General features: G+C 39.8%; 1 protein-coding gene and 4 non-coding genes across 5 annotated transcripts; all 5 read right to left on the bottom strand.

The window, feature by feature from the left end:
* Window positions 1-235: 235 nt before the first annotated feature.
* Window positions 236-8,054, bottom strand: snx15 (sorting nexin 15). Its single transcript, XM_023289393.3, has 7 exons — window positions 7,839-8,054; window positions 7,103-7,259; window positions 6,373-6,488; window positions 5,347-5,626; window positions 5,089-5,265; window positions 3,904-4,101; window positions 236-848 (listed from the first exon to the last, which is right to left on the bottom strand). The coding sequence occupies exons 1-7, from the start codon at window positions 7,935-7,937 to the stop codon at window positions 703-705; spliced, it is 1,173 nt and encodes a 390-aa protein (XP_023145161.1). The 5' UTR covers window positions 7,938-8,054; the 3' UTR covers window positions 236-702.
* On the bottom strand, window positions 1,070-1,151 carry trnal-aag (transfer RNA leucine (anticodon AAG)). Its single transcript has one exon. It is a non-coding gene; the product is annotated as a tRNA-Leu (tRNA).
* Window positions 3,127-3,208, bottom strand: trnal-aag (transfer RNA leucine (anticodon AAG)). Its single transcript has one exon. It is a non-coding gene; the product is annotated as a tRNA-Leu (tRNA).
* Window positions 4,427-4,508, bottom strand: trnal-aag (transfer RNA leucine (anticodon AAG)). The gene has a single exon. It is a non-coding gene; the product is annotated as a tRNA-Leu (tRNA).
* Window positions 8,055-13,801: 5,747 nt separating the features above from the next.
* On the bottom strand, window positions 13,802-13,873 carry trnam-cau (transfer RNA methionine (anticodon CAU)). The gene has a single exon. It is a non-coding gene; the product is annotated as a tRNA-Met (tRNA).

Below are 13,873 nucleotides of genomic sequence, written 5' to 3' on the forward strand. Positions count from 1 at the left end.
GAGCACGTTCTTTGATCAGATGGAGGTCAAGATAGATTTGGTCAGTGTAGATGGGGTCCACTATGTTTGGTGTGAATGCATAGTCCTGGCAGTGAAGCACGGAGGTGGAGGTGTGATGATACGAGGCTTTAAGAGTGCAAAGGTGCTGAGGAGACGTCATTTATAGATGGTATCGTGAATGTCCTGTATTTATACTATTTAAAACTTCACCTAAGAAAATTGACATCTCACTGACTTAAATTAAAATCATATTTATTAACAAAACATTGTGCAAAATGCAAATCACTGATATACATACACATTACTGTATTCAACAAGAGAACATTATAAAAGCAAGACAAAGGTAGCGATGGATTATTCATCGATCAATCCAGTAAGTTTACAGTTACTTTCAGTTTCCATATATTTAAATGTTTTAAATCATATATTTTTCACTAAACAAAGGCAACTAAAGGACCAGTCTGCAGTGTAGTGTGTACCTCAGGAGTGTGTGCCATAAACAGTAGTATTTCCCACCTGAACGAGCTTGTGTTTGGGAATGTTGTGGTTCATTAGACCAAACGTACATATGTTGAGATCGTGTGTTGCCATACTTCATTGTGCATTTTTGTGAGTATGCCGATGTGTGTACGTTACAGCCCTGAGCTTCATTGTCTTTGATCGGTCCTCATGTGCGTTTTAATCTACGTTATGTGTGCAGGTCTACGGGTCCTGTGCATGTGTGTGTGTGTGTGTGGGTGTGTGAGTGTGCGTGGGTGAGGAGTGCCTGTCGACCAACATCTCGGCATGCTTCAGATACTGGGCGGTCCGTCGCATCACAGACTCCTTACGTACTGGATCAGGGTCTCCTGTATGCACACAAAGTGTTGACAATGATAAGTCTGGATTAATAGTGGAAGTGTTAACATTTCATGAGTGCATGAGTCCACTGTATTCAATACAAACAGAGAGACAGCTGAGTTAGAAGCAGAAAACAGCAGTTCATTTTAATTCATATGCACTGTTACTGCATCTGGTTCTTTAATTTTTAAAGTTTCTTAAGGGCACATTTGAGCTGAAAAAGCTTCCTTGGCAGCGGTGGGATTCGAACCCACGCCCCCGAAGAGACTGGAGCCTTAATCCAGCGCCTTAGACCGCTCGGCCACGCTACCACATGTCAGCAAACAAATCACTGTTAGACAGCTCACTGCAGAGGGTTAACATCACCTTTCTAAGAATAGATATGAAGGGAGGGAAAACAGCAACGCAATTATAGATAACCTACTGCAGGGTTGCGACATGTTAACAGTAGCAGATGACACATACTCGTTTTTTACTGTGAGATTAAGATTAACTTGAGAGATTCATAATGCAACTCAGCTGGTTTTGTTAGTACTAGACAAGAGCGCCCATTATTGATTTTTACAGTTTTTTTTTTTTTTTTAATTTTGGTATCTACTATAATATATACACATGCTTTAATGTTCCAAAAACACATTATTTTTCGCATACTCCTATCTCTTTAAGGCCAGTCTGCTCTGATTGGTGATCTGGCCTGACGAAAGCAAAGTAACATTTGTTAGCAACCCCAGATCTCTGAGTATAGGCAGACAATTGTAGCTCTAGCCAAAGTAGCTCTAGTGAGGAATTAATGTCATAGTTTGAGGGAGCAACTCATTGTTTTCGCACAGCTGTTATGCAGATATGTTACATGGTGATGCAGACACGTAACAGAAAAAAAAACTTGAATTGAAGAATGCTTTCAGTGACAGAAAATGGCTGTGGTCTTTGCAAGTTTGGATCTTTTAAATGCACAGAAAAGTGGGCATATAATAAACTAAAGGAAAGGGAAACTCCCAAAAAGCAGACTATGGGCTCTTTAATGTGACCTATCCAATATTTACATAGTTCTCAGAGAATCAGAACATTGTTATACATTACACTTACTTTGTGATTTAGCCAATGCAACAGTTTTGAGACTTTTCAGAAACGTATGAACAACATGTTGAAGTGCTGTTATTGTCAAACATGTCTTTAAGTTTTCCATAAGATCTTAATGTTGCATTTTTAATCAAAGGGGAAAGAATTACCTGGCAACAGCGGGATTCGACTCACTACCATGCATTTTGTTTTGATATTTGCAAGTACTGCTCGGTGTCTATCTATAGGCATTTAAAACACTCATGTAGGTTTCATGTGTGGTTTCTATTCTGCTTAGAGCTAAAGTAAGCTTATATGCACAAATTACAAACAACTTCTGCTCCCATGGGTGAAATATCTTACCACTACCCCTTGTTGCTTTGATTTTAAAAGCCACTGAAACAGAATGTGATTCTACAAAAAGGAGAAGTTCGAAAGTCCCTTTCCAGTCATGTGATTAAAACTCTACAAACTCACCTTTGAATATCACAGTTAGATTTTTACATTTTTAGTTGTTTTGTCCTTGAGAAATATCCCATCTGCAACTCTGCACTGCACAATGGCAAGTTGCAATTTGGAGTAATTCAGCCACACATGTTCGAGCCAGGAACTGATTCTGAATAAGGTTAATGTTACAAAAAGCCCCACTGTGAAACTGTGCGGACAGGTTTGGTATCTCAGGTTGTCACATATGAAATAGCATGAGTCTGAATCTGTGTCTTTGAGCTTCAAGATGGAGATACAGTATATAAAAAAACCTCATGTGGACTTGTTAACAAGGTAAAAACCTGATTTTCACCAGGGTGAGGGCCTTCAAGGGGGAGTACTGAAAGTACTGAAGTATTTTTTGATTTCATGGGCCATTTTAAGATTCTGATGAGAGACCTCTATGTATCACTACAGCATTGTAATAGTTTAAATGTCTCTAAAAAGCATAGATTCTATGGCAGAAGTGTGATTCAAACCCATGCATTTAAAGAGACTGAAACCTTAATCCAACACCTTAGCCTGCTTGGGCATGTTGCCTCATGACGCGAGTGTTTTCTTTTAAATCTGAACTGAAGACGTTTGCAAGAGAATGTCGTTAAGTGTCCAACCCATTTTCTTTTGATTCTCTGAGTGCTAATACTCAAAGTTTGGAATCAATCAGACCCTGAACTGCATGTTTTTAGATGACAGTTCAACAAATCTTTACTACGACTCCCTGTAACATCTTAAAAGCCTACTTGGCAGCGGTGGGATTCGAACCCACGCCCCCGAAGAGACTGGAGCCTTAATCCAGCGCCTTAGACCGCTCGGCCACGCTACCACATAAATACATGCTGATTCCACAGCTGATGCAATAGACCATTAGTCCATTACTGACTCACGACAAGCACGCAGGAGAACAGTAAATAGCAGAATAAAACAGCACTGTTGGCTTCATCACAATGCCATGTTTGCTTTGCTGTGGCTCAGACTCTCCTGCATGTGAACATGTTTGTGTATCAGCTGTTTCCAGTGCATTTATCTGCACGGTAACAGGTGAGTGAGCAGCACATCAGAAACTCAGCAGTGCGGAGCAAATATGGTCAATAAGGTGTTACAGCTGTAAACTTCAATGCTCAATTTATTGTCTTATTTGCACATGGTGCACCGTCACGCAATCCGCAGCTTTTGCAGTTGAAAGAGTGACTTCATGGTCTGTCTCTATGGCAACAAAGCTGGTTGACAATTCATGCACAAATGACCATGACAGAGTGCATTCAGGTAAAATGCAATATTTAAAAGAACTGCTGGGTTTGTTGGGCTCACATGATTACAGATTATAAAACAACCTAGAAATAGAGACAACAGACAGCTGTGCATTGCTTCACTGTGTCGTTTCAAATTGTTGCAATCATGCCATTTTTTTTAGCATGTGGTCAACATTTGCAGACATGTATTTAACACTGGAGTTTTGTCGGATTGACTTTTAATCATGTCACACCTCCCCTCATCTTTCCCCACCGCAGCGTTCCTCACCCTGAACTCCAGTGATCAGAATATCCACTGCCATCCGGTATCCACGAATGGCAGAACTAAATTCTCCCTCCTTCTCCCTCTCCATGGCAGCTGTTAGCTCATGGGCTGCTTGGTTCAAGTATCCTGCGTCTCCTCCTTTCAGACTGGCCGGTGGCAGTGAGAACAATTCTGAGTGATCCGTGGAGGAATTTGATCTATCTGAAACAGAGAGGAGTAGAGAAATAACATTTGCAGTGGGTTCAAAAGTTGTTTCAGTAAAGCCCATGGTGTCTTTAGATTCCATCTGCGGTCATATTTGTGACAAATTTGTAAAAAGAAAACAAAAGGTTTCAAAAAACTGTCACTAACTGAAAAAAAAAATCACTGGATAATCTATATTTTTTAAACGGCAAAAAATGTTGGTAACAATCTCTTAGGGTAAAAATCTTCTTACGTCCTTTGTCTAATTACAACACTAAATACGACACTTAGATCTATCTTCTGATTTGCCTCAAACTGTACTTTAGAATTGAAAAAGCCTACTTGGCAGCAGTGGGATTCGAACCCACGCCCCCAAAGAGACTGGAGCCTTAATCCAGCGCCTTAGACCGCTCAGCCACGCTACCACACTATCTGGAATCAGAGTCCACTGTACTCAGCAAGAAACCAATAGAAATAAGATGACTATGACATGGGACTCTTAGGGCATTATGTAACCAATTTAATTGTACTCTAATTACTATTTTTCTTCCATTTTTACAGTTTAACTCAATTCGAGACAGAAAATCTTTCAACTGTTGTATTACACACCATCAGGTCACAATGTGCAGCTTTTAGCTCGACAGATATCCATGAAGCCACTGAGCCAAAGTACCACATTCACACAAAGTGGAGCCTGATCAATGCAAGTGAAGGACGTCCAATCAGGAAAGCTCTGCATTACTAAGAAATGCTTGTCATATTTACACTCCATCACACATCCATCTCTGACTCTGTGATGCTCAGCATTATAAATATTAGATGGATATAAAAGGAAGCCAAGGTAAAAATGCTGAATAGCAAAACAAAATGTCAAGTTAGGTTTTTAGACAAACTGACCCCACACTGAATAGCCAGTATTAGATTCATGACTTCAGGATTTGGAAAGATTGAAAGCAGTTGTATTGTTTTTTAATATGATTAAATTCTCGTTTATTTTTATGTCACCTTCTTTATAGCATGGATCAAAGACAGCCAAGTCATTATCAGAGAGTGGAGGGGGAACGTCTTCCTTTGGAGATGGGATTTGCTCTTCAGCCACGGAGTCAAACAGTGAATCAAATTCTTCCTGGGTCTCTTTTGACTGTTGGTGGTTTCTTGCTGGGGATGGTTCAGGAGATGGAACTGAAGGAGGAAACATAAACCAAATGGTAAGAACAAGGATAAAAGTGACGGACAGGAATTTAAAAATTCTGGTAGTTGCACCTCGGTCATCCAGTTCTGCATCACTAAGCTCCTCTCGTTCTTCTTCTGTCGGGGAACCTCCGATTTCGCTGTAGGCCTCAGCTGCTACTTCCGGTTCTCCCACTTCTAAGCTCAGGTTTGTGCCCAGATCCTGGGGTAAAGTAGGAGCCTCCCTCCCCTCTTCTTCTTCAGCAGGTTCACAGTCCGAGGCCCTTCGTTTAGGAAGAGGGATGAGAGGGGGAGGCAGAGGCCCGGCAGAGGATAGAGGGGAGGGATCCAGAGGTCTTGTGACCTCGCCGCCCTGAGAGGAGGGAGGATAAAGAGAAGTAGCAGAAGAGGGGAGGGGAATGGAGAATGGAAGGAGAGCAAAGCGAAAGCAAAGAAGAATGTGGGAAATATGAAGGAAAAAGGCAATAAAGATGAAAAAGGTCCAGGAACATTATGGCACTTGGTCACATAGACAGGCAAGACGAATCGTCAGGCACATCTGAGTCTATCATGCGTCTCCGAGGTGTTCAGATGACACCTGGGCCCAGATTTTCTTCCTGCCAAAGTAATTTCTTCTAGAAAGTCAGCTATTCTTACAAACAGCTATAAAATCAGACTGTCACCAGACAAGTGCCAGATTTGTCTCACACAGTCTAGCTAAGACAAGAGAAATGTTTCACAAACTTCTATGCATGTACACGTTATTTAATCTCCTGCCCATCTTCTTGAACACCAGCACACTGCCACCAAAACATTCACCATGATGACGCCATATTTTCCAGTTAAGTCCTCGTCTACAACACATCAGGATGCATTACACTTTACACCATTAAAGAAATGTTGTCAGCTGCATCCCAGACCACCTCACCAAGTAGTCTGAGTGACTGGATCACAATTGCACTACACTTACAGCTGTCCACTTGTAATTAAACGATTCAAGATGCATTTTAAAACCAAGTGTAAGCACGGTCTTTGTTTCTATATATATATATATATATATATATATATATATATATATATATATATATATATATATATATATGCATTTGTGTGTCTTACTCTGAAGAAGTCCTTGAGCTGTGGGCTGTTGTAGAGTGCAGGTATGCTGGTTGTAAATAGAAGCATGGTTTCTGCTGCATTCCTCCTCTCTTCAATCACAGCCTCATCAAACCTTCCTAAAAACAGAAGCACACAGTGTAATAACCAACTCAATAATGACATTACATTGACAGTAGGTAAGAAATTCAGACAATGGTGCCAAATAATTACAAGGAATAAAATATATACAAACATAAATTAAACTGAACTGGATAAGGTTAAAATGTTTATTTTTTGTGTGCTTGTGGTCGTCCTTGTGGCTGTAGTTTGCAGTAGTGTTAGATAAATATCATCAAGTCACCACCTCTTAGCCAAGCACTGTAAATGTTTAACATATTTTATATGCTGCCATGAACTTTAAATGATGACAGTCTATTAGTATGGCTTATTAGTGTTGCTGTCTTCGTAGCTGTGTATTGGTCACCATTGTTAAGCCATCGGGCAAGAGGAAGTGTCACAAGAATCATGACAAAATGCTTGAAACAGAAAAACTGGAACAAGCAGATCCTCTCAAAGACACTCAGCAGGCTAATTGCATAAAAAGCAATGAACCCCAGCCTTGAGTGATAGCTGAGCTCATTTAAAAGCTTTGAGAGTGTAAAAAAACATCTGTAGTTAAAGCAAACAAGCCAGTTGTCTGAGATGGAGCTGGTTAAGACTATAGACCATCACGATGATTTGTTGGTTTTACCAAACACTTGTGCACGAGGAAAAGGCGGAAAGTCCTCCTGTTTTCTGAACAGGTTTCTGTGAGTGTAGGCCAACTCTCCATGGAGCTTCTTTAGCTCTGAGAACCTCCTCCACACAACCACCTCCTTCACATCTTCTGGATGACGCTTGGACACAAACTGCAAACCACAGACAATAACATCAAACCTCAAACCTGTTTTTTCCATCTTTCCACCTATCAACTTCAAAACTACAGGTGCTATTGAGATCAAAAACAGATCACCTGGGCTTTCTTTGTAAGCATACCTGCTATTAACTATGAGAGAAAATGATGGAGGCTTGAATCAGTCCTACAAAGTCATGATCCTCTTTGATTTTGCACGCATGCCTATCTACACCACGGGGCATTATGTGGTCATGGGGGTGCTGGAGCTTCTGAACTGAATCACAAGTTCTCTGTGTTTCACTTGAGCGCTCTGTGTGCACCATAAAAGGCCCATTGTGTATTTATCTGTCTGAGCTGTGACTTCATTGTGGCATGAATGAACAACAACGCAAAGCCACCGAGTTTTGACTGATGTAACTGACCAAAAGAGAATAATGGTACAACACAGGTGTTATTAATTAATCATAAATTTAATTTTAGCAAGTCGTGAATATATTAGCTTAACAGAAAGTTATTAAGCATAAACACAAACACCGGCTACGTCTCTATAAATGACAGGGTAGCTACAGAGCGATAAAGAGTGTAAACTAACCCTCGCTGTCACTTTGTACTCGGTGTGTCCCTTCTCGTGTGTACGTGGGTCGGTGACGGTAAAGAAGCGATAATATTCTTCTTTGGCTTTCCGTGACATGTTCGTTAACGGTAATAACACAAAAAGAAACACCGTGTTTTTGGCGGCACGGAACAGAACTGTCAGAAGCTGTGGTGAGTCGCTCTGTTGTGATTCTTCAGTCCCTACTCTCCACACGTTTCCTGGTTTGTGACGTAGCAAATGCGTGATGACGCGTAGTAGAGGCGACGTTAGATTACTTATTTGTATTTTTGTTTAGTTTTTTAGATTTTTTTTTTCCCTTTGAAATAGAAGTAATTTCTATTTATTTTTTGTCCACTTTTTGTACAAAGTGAATTTAAGTGACTGTCTAAAGGTGTGCTATACAAATTTCTTGATTTTTTATATTTATTTTTATACTTAAAATACGGATAAAATAAATGAATCAACCAATCAACACAATTAATAAACTCCATTTCTTTTAAATTTTGCACCAAAGCACGAAAACCCAAGATAAACATGACAAGTTGAACATGATTATTCCAGTTGTCATTACTTTTTCTTTTTTTTTCTTTTTTCTTTTTACAAAAAGTCAAACAGTGCAAAGTGACATTACAATTGTTATTTATACTTAAAGCTGTAATGATTTTTAAATTCACTCTGACACCCACCCAGTTTTCCTACTGGAATATATCATCCACACTGATTTTATCAAAATAAGACTTTCTAAACTTTATATTTTCTCTGTTTATTAGAGTGTAATTGTAATGATCCTGCTCCAGCCCCTGCCCTTTTTCCCCCTTCTTCCTCTTTTTCCTCCTTTCTCCCTTGGGTCCTGATCTGTTTCTGTTTTTACCTGTCTCTTTGGCTCCCTCTGTCTGTCACCTCTTCCTCATGTCTCTCTCTCTCCTGCTCTCCCTGTTTCACCTGCCTGCATTCTGCTACCTGCTGATTACTATGAGTTTCAGCTGCAGTAATCAGTTCACTCAGGACACCTGTTCTCCACCTCACCTCCACCTATTTAAGCTCTGTCCTTTCATTCACTCCCCTCTGGATCATAAAGACTCACTCCCTGTCATGGATTCACTGCTCTCTTTTGGACTCTGCTTCCCCATCTCTTAGACTCAGTTTTTCCCCCTGGATTTTCCCCACCTGGACTCTGTTCTTCTCAGGATTTCCACCTGGCCTGTTTCTAGTCTCCAACCTGCATTAGCCCCACCTGGACCTTGTCACCCCCATTCCTGGATAACTGCCGGTCCCCTCTGTCTTCAGCTCTCTGTCTGCCTGTTCTGTTTCCCCACCAACTTCCAGATTCCCCGTGTCTGCCTACCTTGCCCCATTAGCCGCGTCCCACACTGGTTTTGTAAGTACTTTGTGTGTTATTTGGTTCAGTTTATTCTTGTTTGGTTTTTGTAGGTTTAGTAGTGTAGTTTCTTTTAGTGTTAGATTGGTTTAGTTTATCTCCTGGTTTGTTTTCCCTTTTCTGTATTGGGTTAGTTATTTGTTTGAATACATCTTTTTCCGTTATTTACCTGTCTGCCAGTTTTCTGTGTGCCTGTGCTTGGGTTCTCCTGCTTCCCCCGTAACAGTAATTTGTTAGACTGTCAACACAGCTTTTCAGCATTAAAGATGGCAAGATAGTTGTTGAAGGAAAAAGTGTTTTGTTTTTTTTTTTCCACTTGAAATGTAGCTAAATTTGGACAGTCTCTTTAAAAACAATTGAAAGTGACATTTATTTCAGTCACCTCAAAAGCCACATCAGTATCAGGTTTGGACACTTTCTTTATATAATGACGTAAACTTATATGAATAATTATAAAAAATATATCAAGATAGCAGTCAGAGCACTGCATTTAAAACAGAAGTGGCCACATTGCTGTTGCTATCCTTAAATATATGACAAATAAATAGAGCACTGCTGTATCTAACTACATTAGCTCCTGAATTCATGTAGGAAATAGTTGAGAATATCGTGCTTTTAAACAGTGTGATCAAACTGACATCAGAGGCAATTAAACCACGACAGATGTTCCCTGTTTTTCTTTGAAGATGCTCAGATTGTGTACTTGGAGGAACTGGAGTTACCATCCAACGTGAGGAACACTGTTTGATAACTTCTTTCCAAACTAAAGGGAAAAGAATGGAGAGGTTAACTGTCAAGTCAATAGAAGACTGTGCAGACATCTGCTTTTCCTGGAAGTGCAGGCGTATTTTCATACAAAAACTCTGGCAAAAATGGTAAAAATTAATCTGAGGGATGAAAGGACAAGTGTTCTGCTAAAAACAGTGGGTCTAAGAAAGGCTGTAAATGCTTAAATCCTGTCTGGTCTGGAGTAAGAGAGGCTGTGCTGCTGCAACAACTGACCCAAATATCCTGCCAACCAGGAAACATGCATCAGTGCCTGTTTGATTAAAGTGAGTTTAATTTGGACAAACGGTAACCACATTTTACTCCTTACTTTTCTAATTTATTTACACATTTGTTGCCTCTGTTCTTTGTATTTAAAAACTCTATGAACTTTTGTCACTTGACAGTTGTTCACAGTCAAGTCAGTCACCAGAATGCTTAGATTTTTGTAGAATTTTGATATAAATGTTTTATTTTGGAAAATTTTTAAATGGGACATGTAGAAAAGCATAGAATAGAATTTATACAGAACAAAATTTGAGTAAATTGTAAGAATTATTTTAAGTTGAATTTATTTATTCATTGAAATTGGTTTTGTAAATTTACATTGTTTAAGAAATAATAATTTTAGCAAACTTTTAAAACAAATAAGCAGTGATTTTCCTAAATATTGACTAAATGAACCCACCCTGTGATGAACTCTAGAATGCCGTTTTAAAGTCTGTTTTCAGTCATCATCAACTCCTCGACAGCAAGCGAAGCACTTTCGAATCATTCTCGAGAAGAATTTTTGAATCCTTCTGAAGTGTTTCTTTTTTGTTTTTACTTCCATGATATCTGAGGGATCTTCTTGCATGTTTTGATTTGTTTTATCCATGATATTTTTTGCAAGTTTTATATTTGTGACAGCCACTTCTTGAGGTGGTCTGTCTTTATGGATGTTAAGGCTTGCTGCTGTAATTCATTTGTCCTTGGTGACCCCATCAGATACAGATGGGTTCTCCAAAGGAGCCGTCAATTTGGTCATTTTTTTTCTTCCTGATGAGTGACTGCAGTAATTTGACTTTTAGTTACACATTTGCTTTTCAAGATGGATTTTCTGTTGTTCCGTACAACTTCAACCAATGGAGCAGAAGTCTGATCATCAGTTCCACCACTGTTTTCCAAGATGCAAAGTTTTTCTCCTACTCACAGCTTGATCCAATGAAGATTTTGTCGAGCCTTCAGTGCCATTCTCTGAGCTGGATGCTGTGTTCCAGCCAGATATGCCTCCAGACTGCATCTTCTCATCTTGAGAAGTGCTTCCATCTTGTAACGAAATTGATTTCTGTCACCAAATGACAAGTGCTTCATTGTTATGAAGTCGTGGCCAAGGGCTCTGCTGGGGGTGATCCTTTTTTTTGGATCCATGTGCAGCATTTGCTTGAGGAGACTTACGAAGGCCTTGGTGTCTTGTTCCTCTGATGCGTTACGGTAGTCTTTCTTCAGCAGGTCATTGAGGCTGTTGAAAGTCTCATAATCAGCAGAACACCGGGTGACTGCCTCCCCTGTTTCCTGTTGATATTCATCAGGTGTTTTCATCCTCCATGCCTGACCAGAGGAGTCATGGGACTCTGTGAAAAACTGTCTCACTTTTTGTCCAGCCTTCAAAAGACGGTCTTTGGGCTGCCCCTGCATATGAACAATTATCCTTAATTGCTCATAAACAGACCCAGTTGGATAGAAGTTTCTATCACCAATGAACAATGTTGCCAGGACAGCGCCGAGAGCCCACGTCTACAGCTTCGGTCATAGGGAGGCCCAGAATGACCTCAGGAGCCCTGTAACCAACGGCTTGAATGGTGTCAAATTCCGCCAGTTCAGACACCTCAGTAGCACAGTCACAATCTATTAACTTGACTTTTAAAGCTTCGGAACGATGGTGAACAAACATTATGTTGTCTGGCTTGATGTCGGTAGGAACCAGACCAATGCTTTTTAGTGCTTCAAGAGCCACCAGCATCTGCCCAGCGACGACTCTGAGATCAGTCACATGTAGTGACTGCCCCATACTGAGGAAGTCACGGAGGCTTAAATCGAGTATTTCAAAAGTCAGACAAAACTGATCCTTGTACTCGAAATGCTCAATGAACTTCCCCAATTTGTGCTTGTCGGCATCAAGTTGTCTAAGTTTACGCAAGCATTCAACCTCGGCTTCATTGTCTTCGTTGAACTCTTTCATCACTTTTAGAGCAACCACCTCTTCAGTGTCGATGTTCACAATCCTAGCCACTACCCCATAACCTCCCTCTCCCATGATCTTTTCAACATAATATGAGCTGGAGCTCGTGAGAATAACAGTGTCTGGTTCCAACCCAGATTCCTCATCAAATTATTCTTCAGATTCCTCATCAAATGATTCCTCATCAGCGAGTTTCGCTGGATTTTGGTTGATTTTTTATTTTTTTTTTTTTTAAATTTATTTTTTTTTTGTGAATGTTCTTTTAAAAAAAAAAACATTATGGTTTACATTTTTTTCCACCAAAAAATTTCCAAAAATTTCCCAAAAATGTTGAGAATGTGGAAATTTTCACTGTGAAAATATGTTTTTTTTTTTTTTTTTTTTTTTTTTTCCCCCCCACATTTTCAAACTTTAAAACAGGTCAATTTGACCTGCAGGACAACACGAGGGTTAAACTGACAGAGTTGCGAGAAGTTTCTAAGAAAAAGAGTCAAATTTTAATTTAAGACAGAGATGTCAGGTAATTTTGGCCAAAGAGTTTTCTCTGGACAGAACCACCATTCTGTGTCCAGTTCTCTGCTGAACTCTTAGTGTTCACACCCTGAATGCATTATAGATTACAGCTCTGTGTTTTCTAATTCAGATCCATGTGAAATATTTGTTCATATTTACAAATTAATAACATGCTCTTAAAAATTTAAGGTAAAATATATATGACATCTAAAGTCTCAAGCTTCACCTCAGTGGTTTAGAAATGCAGTGTGCATTGTGATACTCCAGAGGGTGCTAAGAGGATATGTAATTAACCACAGTACACATCCAAAAGATACTTTGAATTAGAAAATACAGTTGTTGTTGTTTTCTTCGTTATCTAATACATTTGCTTACAACCAATTTAAGTCTGGGTTCTTGCTGCTCAAAATAAACTGACTCTGTATCAAAGATCGTGCTAAAATAAGAAAAGCACATAAAAGTCTGAAACATACCCTGTTTGAGACAATAGAACAAAGAGAACAACAACAGAACATTAGTGCAAAGCTGGGGAGGCTCCAGCTGTGCTCACTGTGTAGCATTTCCCATCTCTTATCTGCTTCTACGTTTGTCTCTATATGTTGATTGAACAGCACGAGGACTGAACAGTATTTAGATTTTATTTAATTCACTTGTTTATTCATAAGGGTGCTGGAATTGGAAAAATATTGAGAAGACTGTTTGCGTTCCATGTAATCTAATGAACGCCTTCCCAAGGCTTTGAGAAAGGAGTTTCTGTTCAACAGGCTGCAGCTCAAAGGTCAGTGTTCATCAGTCCTGCTGCTGCTCTCCTCTCTGGTAATTGCCTGTTAAATTGAAGGGAAAATGTGTAAGACACACAAATGAAGTAAATATTTAATTTGAGATCACCTGTTAGTCGGGTTTGACGTTACACTGAGGAAAAACCAACAAGCTCAGAGGCAGAGAACAAGCACTGATCACACACCGTCCACGTGCATTTATGCTACATTTCTATGATTTACGGCAGAGCAGCAACTATAGTATCTACAGCGAACAGCACACATTTGCTGTGTAAATGACAATGACAGAGTGTCGTGTTTAAAATAGCAGAGGATGGTTTCGATCCATCGACCTCTGGGTTATGGGCCCAGCACGCTTCCGCTGCGCCACTCTGCT

This window comes from Amphiprion ocellaris, chromosome 23 (assembly GCF_022539595.1).
Source record: "Amphiprion ocellaris isolate individual 3 ecotype Okinawa chromosome 23, ASM2253959v1, whole genome shotgun sequence".
Classification (NCBI taxonomy): domain Eukaryota; kingdom Metazoa; phylum Chordata; class Actinopteri; family Pomacentridae; genus Amphiprion; species Amphiprion ocellaris.

Bases quoted from the DNA above. Each gene is read 5' to 3' on its own strand.
- snx15 (XM_023289393.3), bottom strand. From the start codon at position 7,937: ATGTCACGGAAAGCCAAAGAAGAATATTATCGCTTCTTTACCGTCACC. The intron at 7,260-7,838 runs GTTAGTTTACAC...TGTGGTTTGCAG, and splicing joins AGTACAAAGTGACAGCGAGG to TTTGTGTCCAAGCGTCATCC. The intron at 6,489-7,102 runs GTAAAACCAACA...TTCTGTTTTTAG, and splicing joins TCCTCGTGCACAAGTGTTTG to GAAGGTTTGATGAGGCTGTG.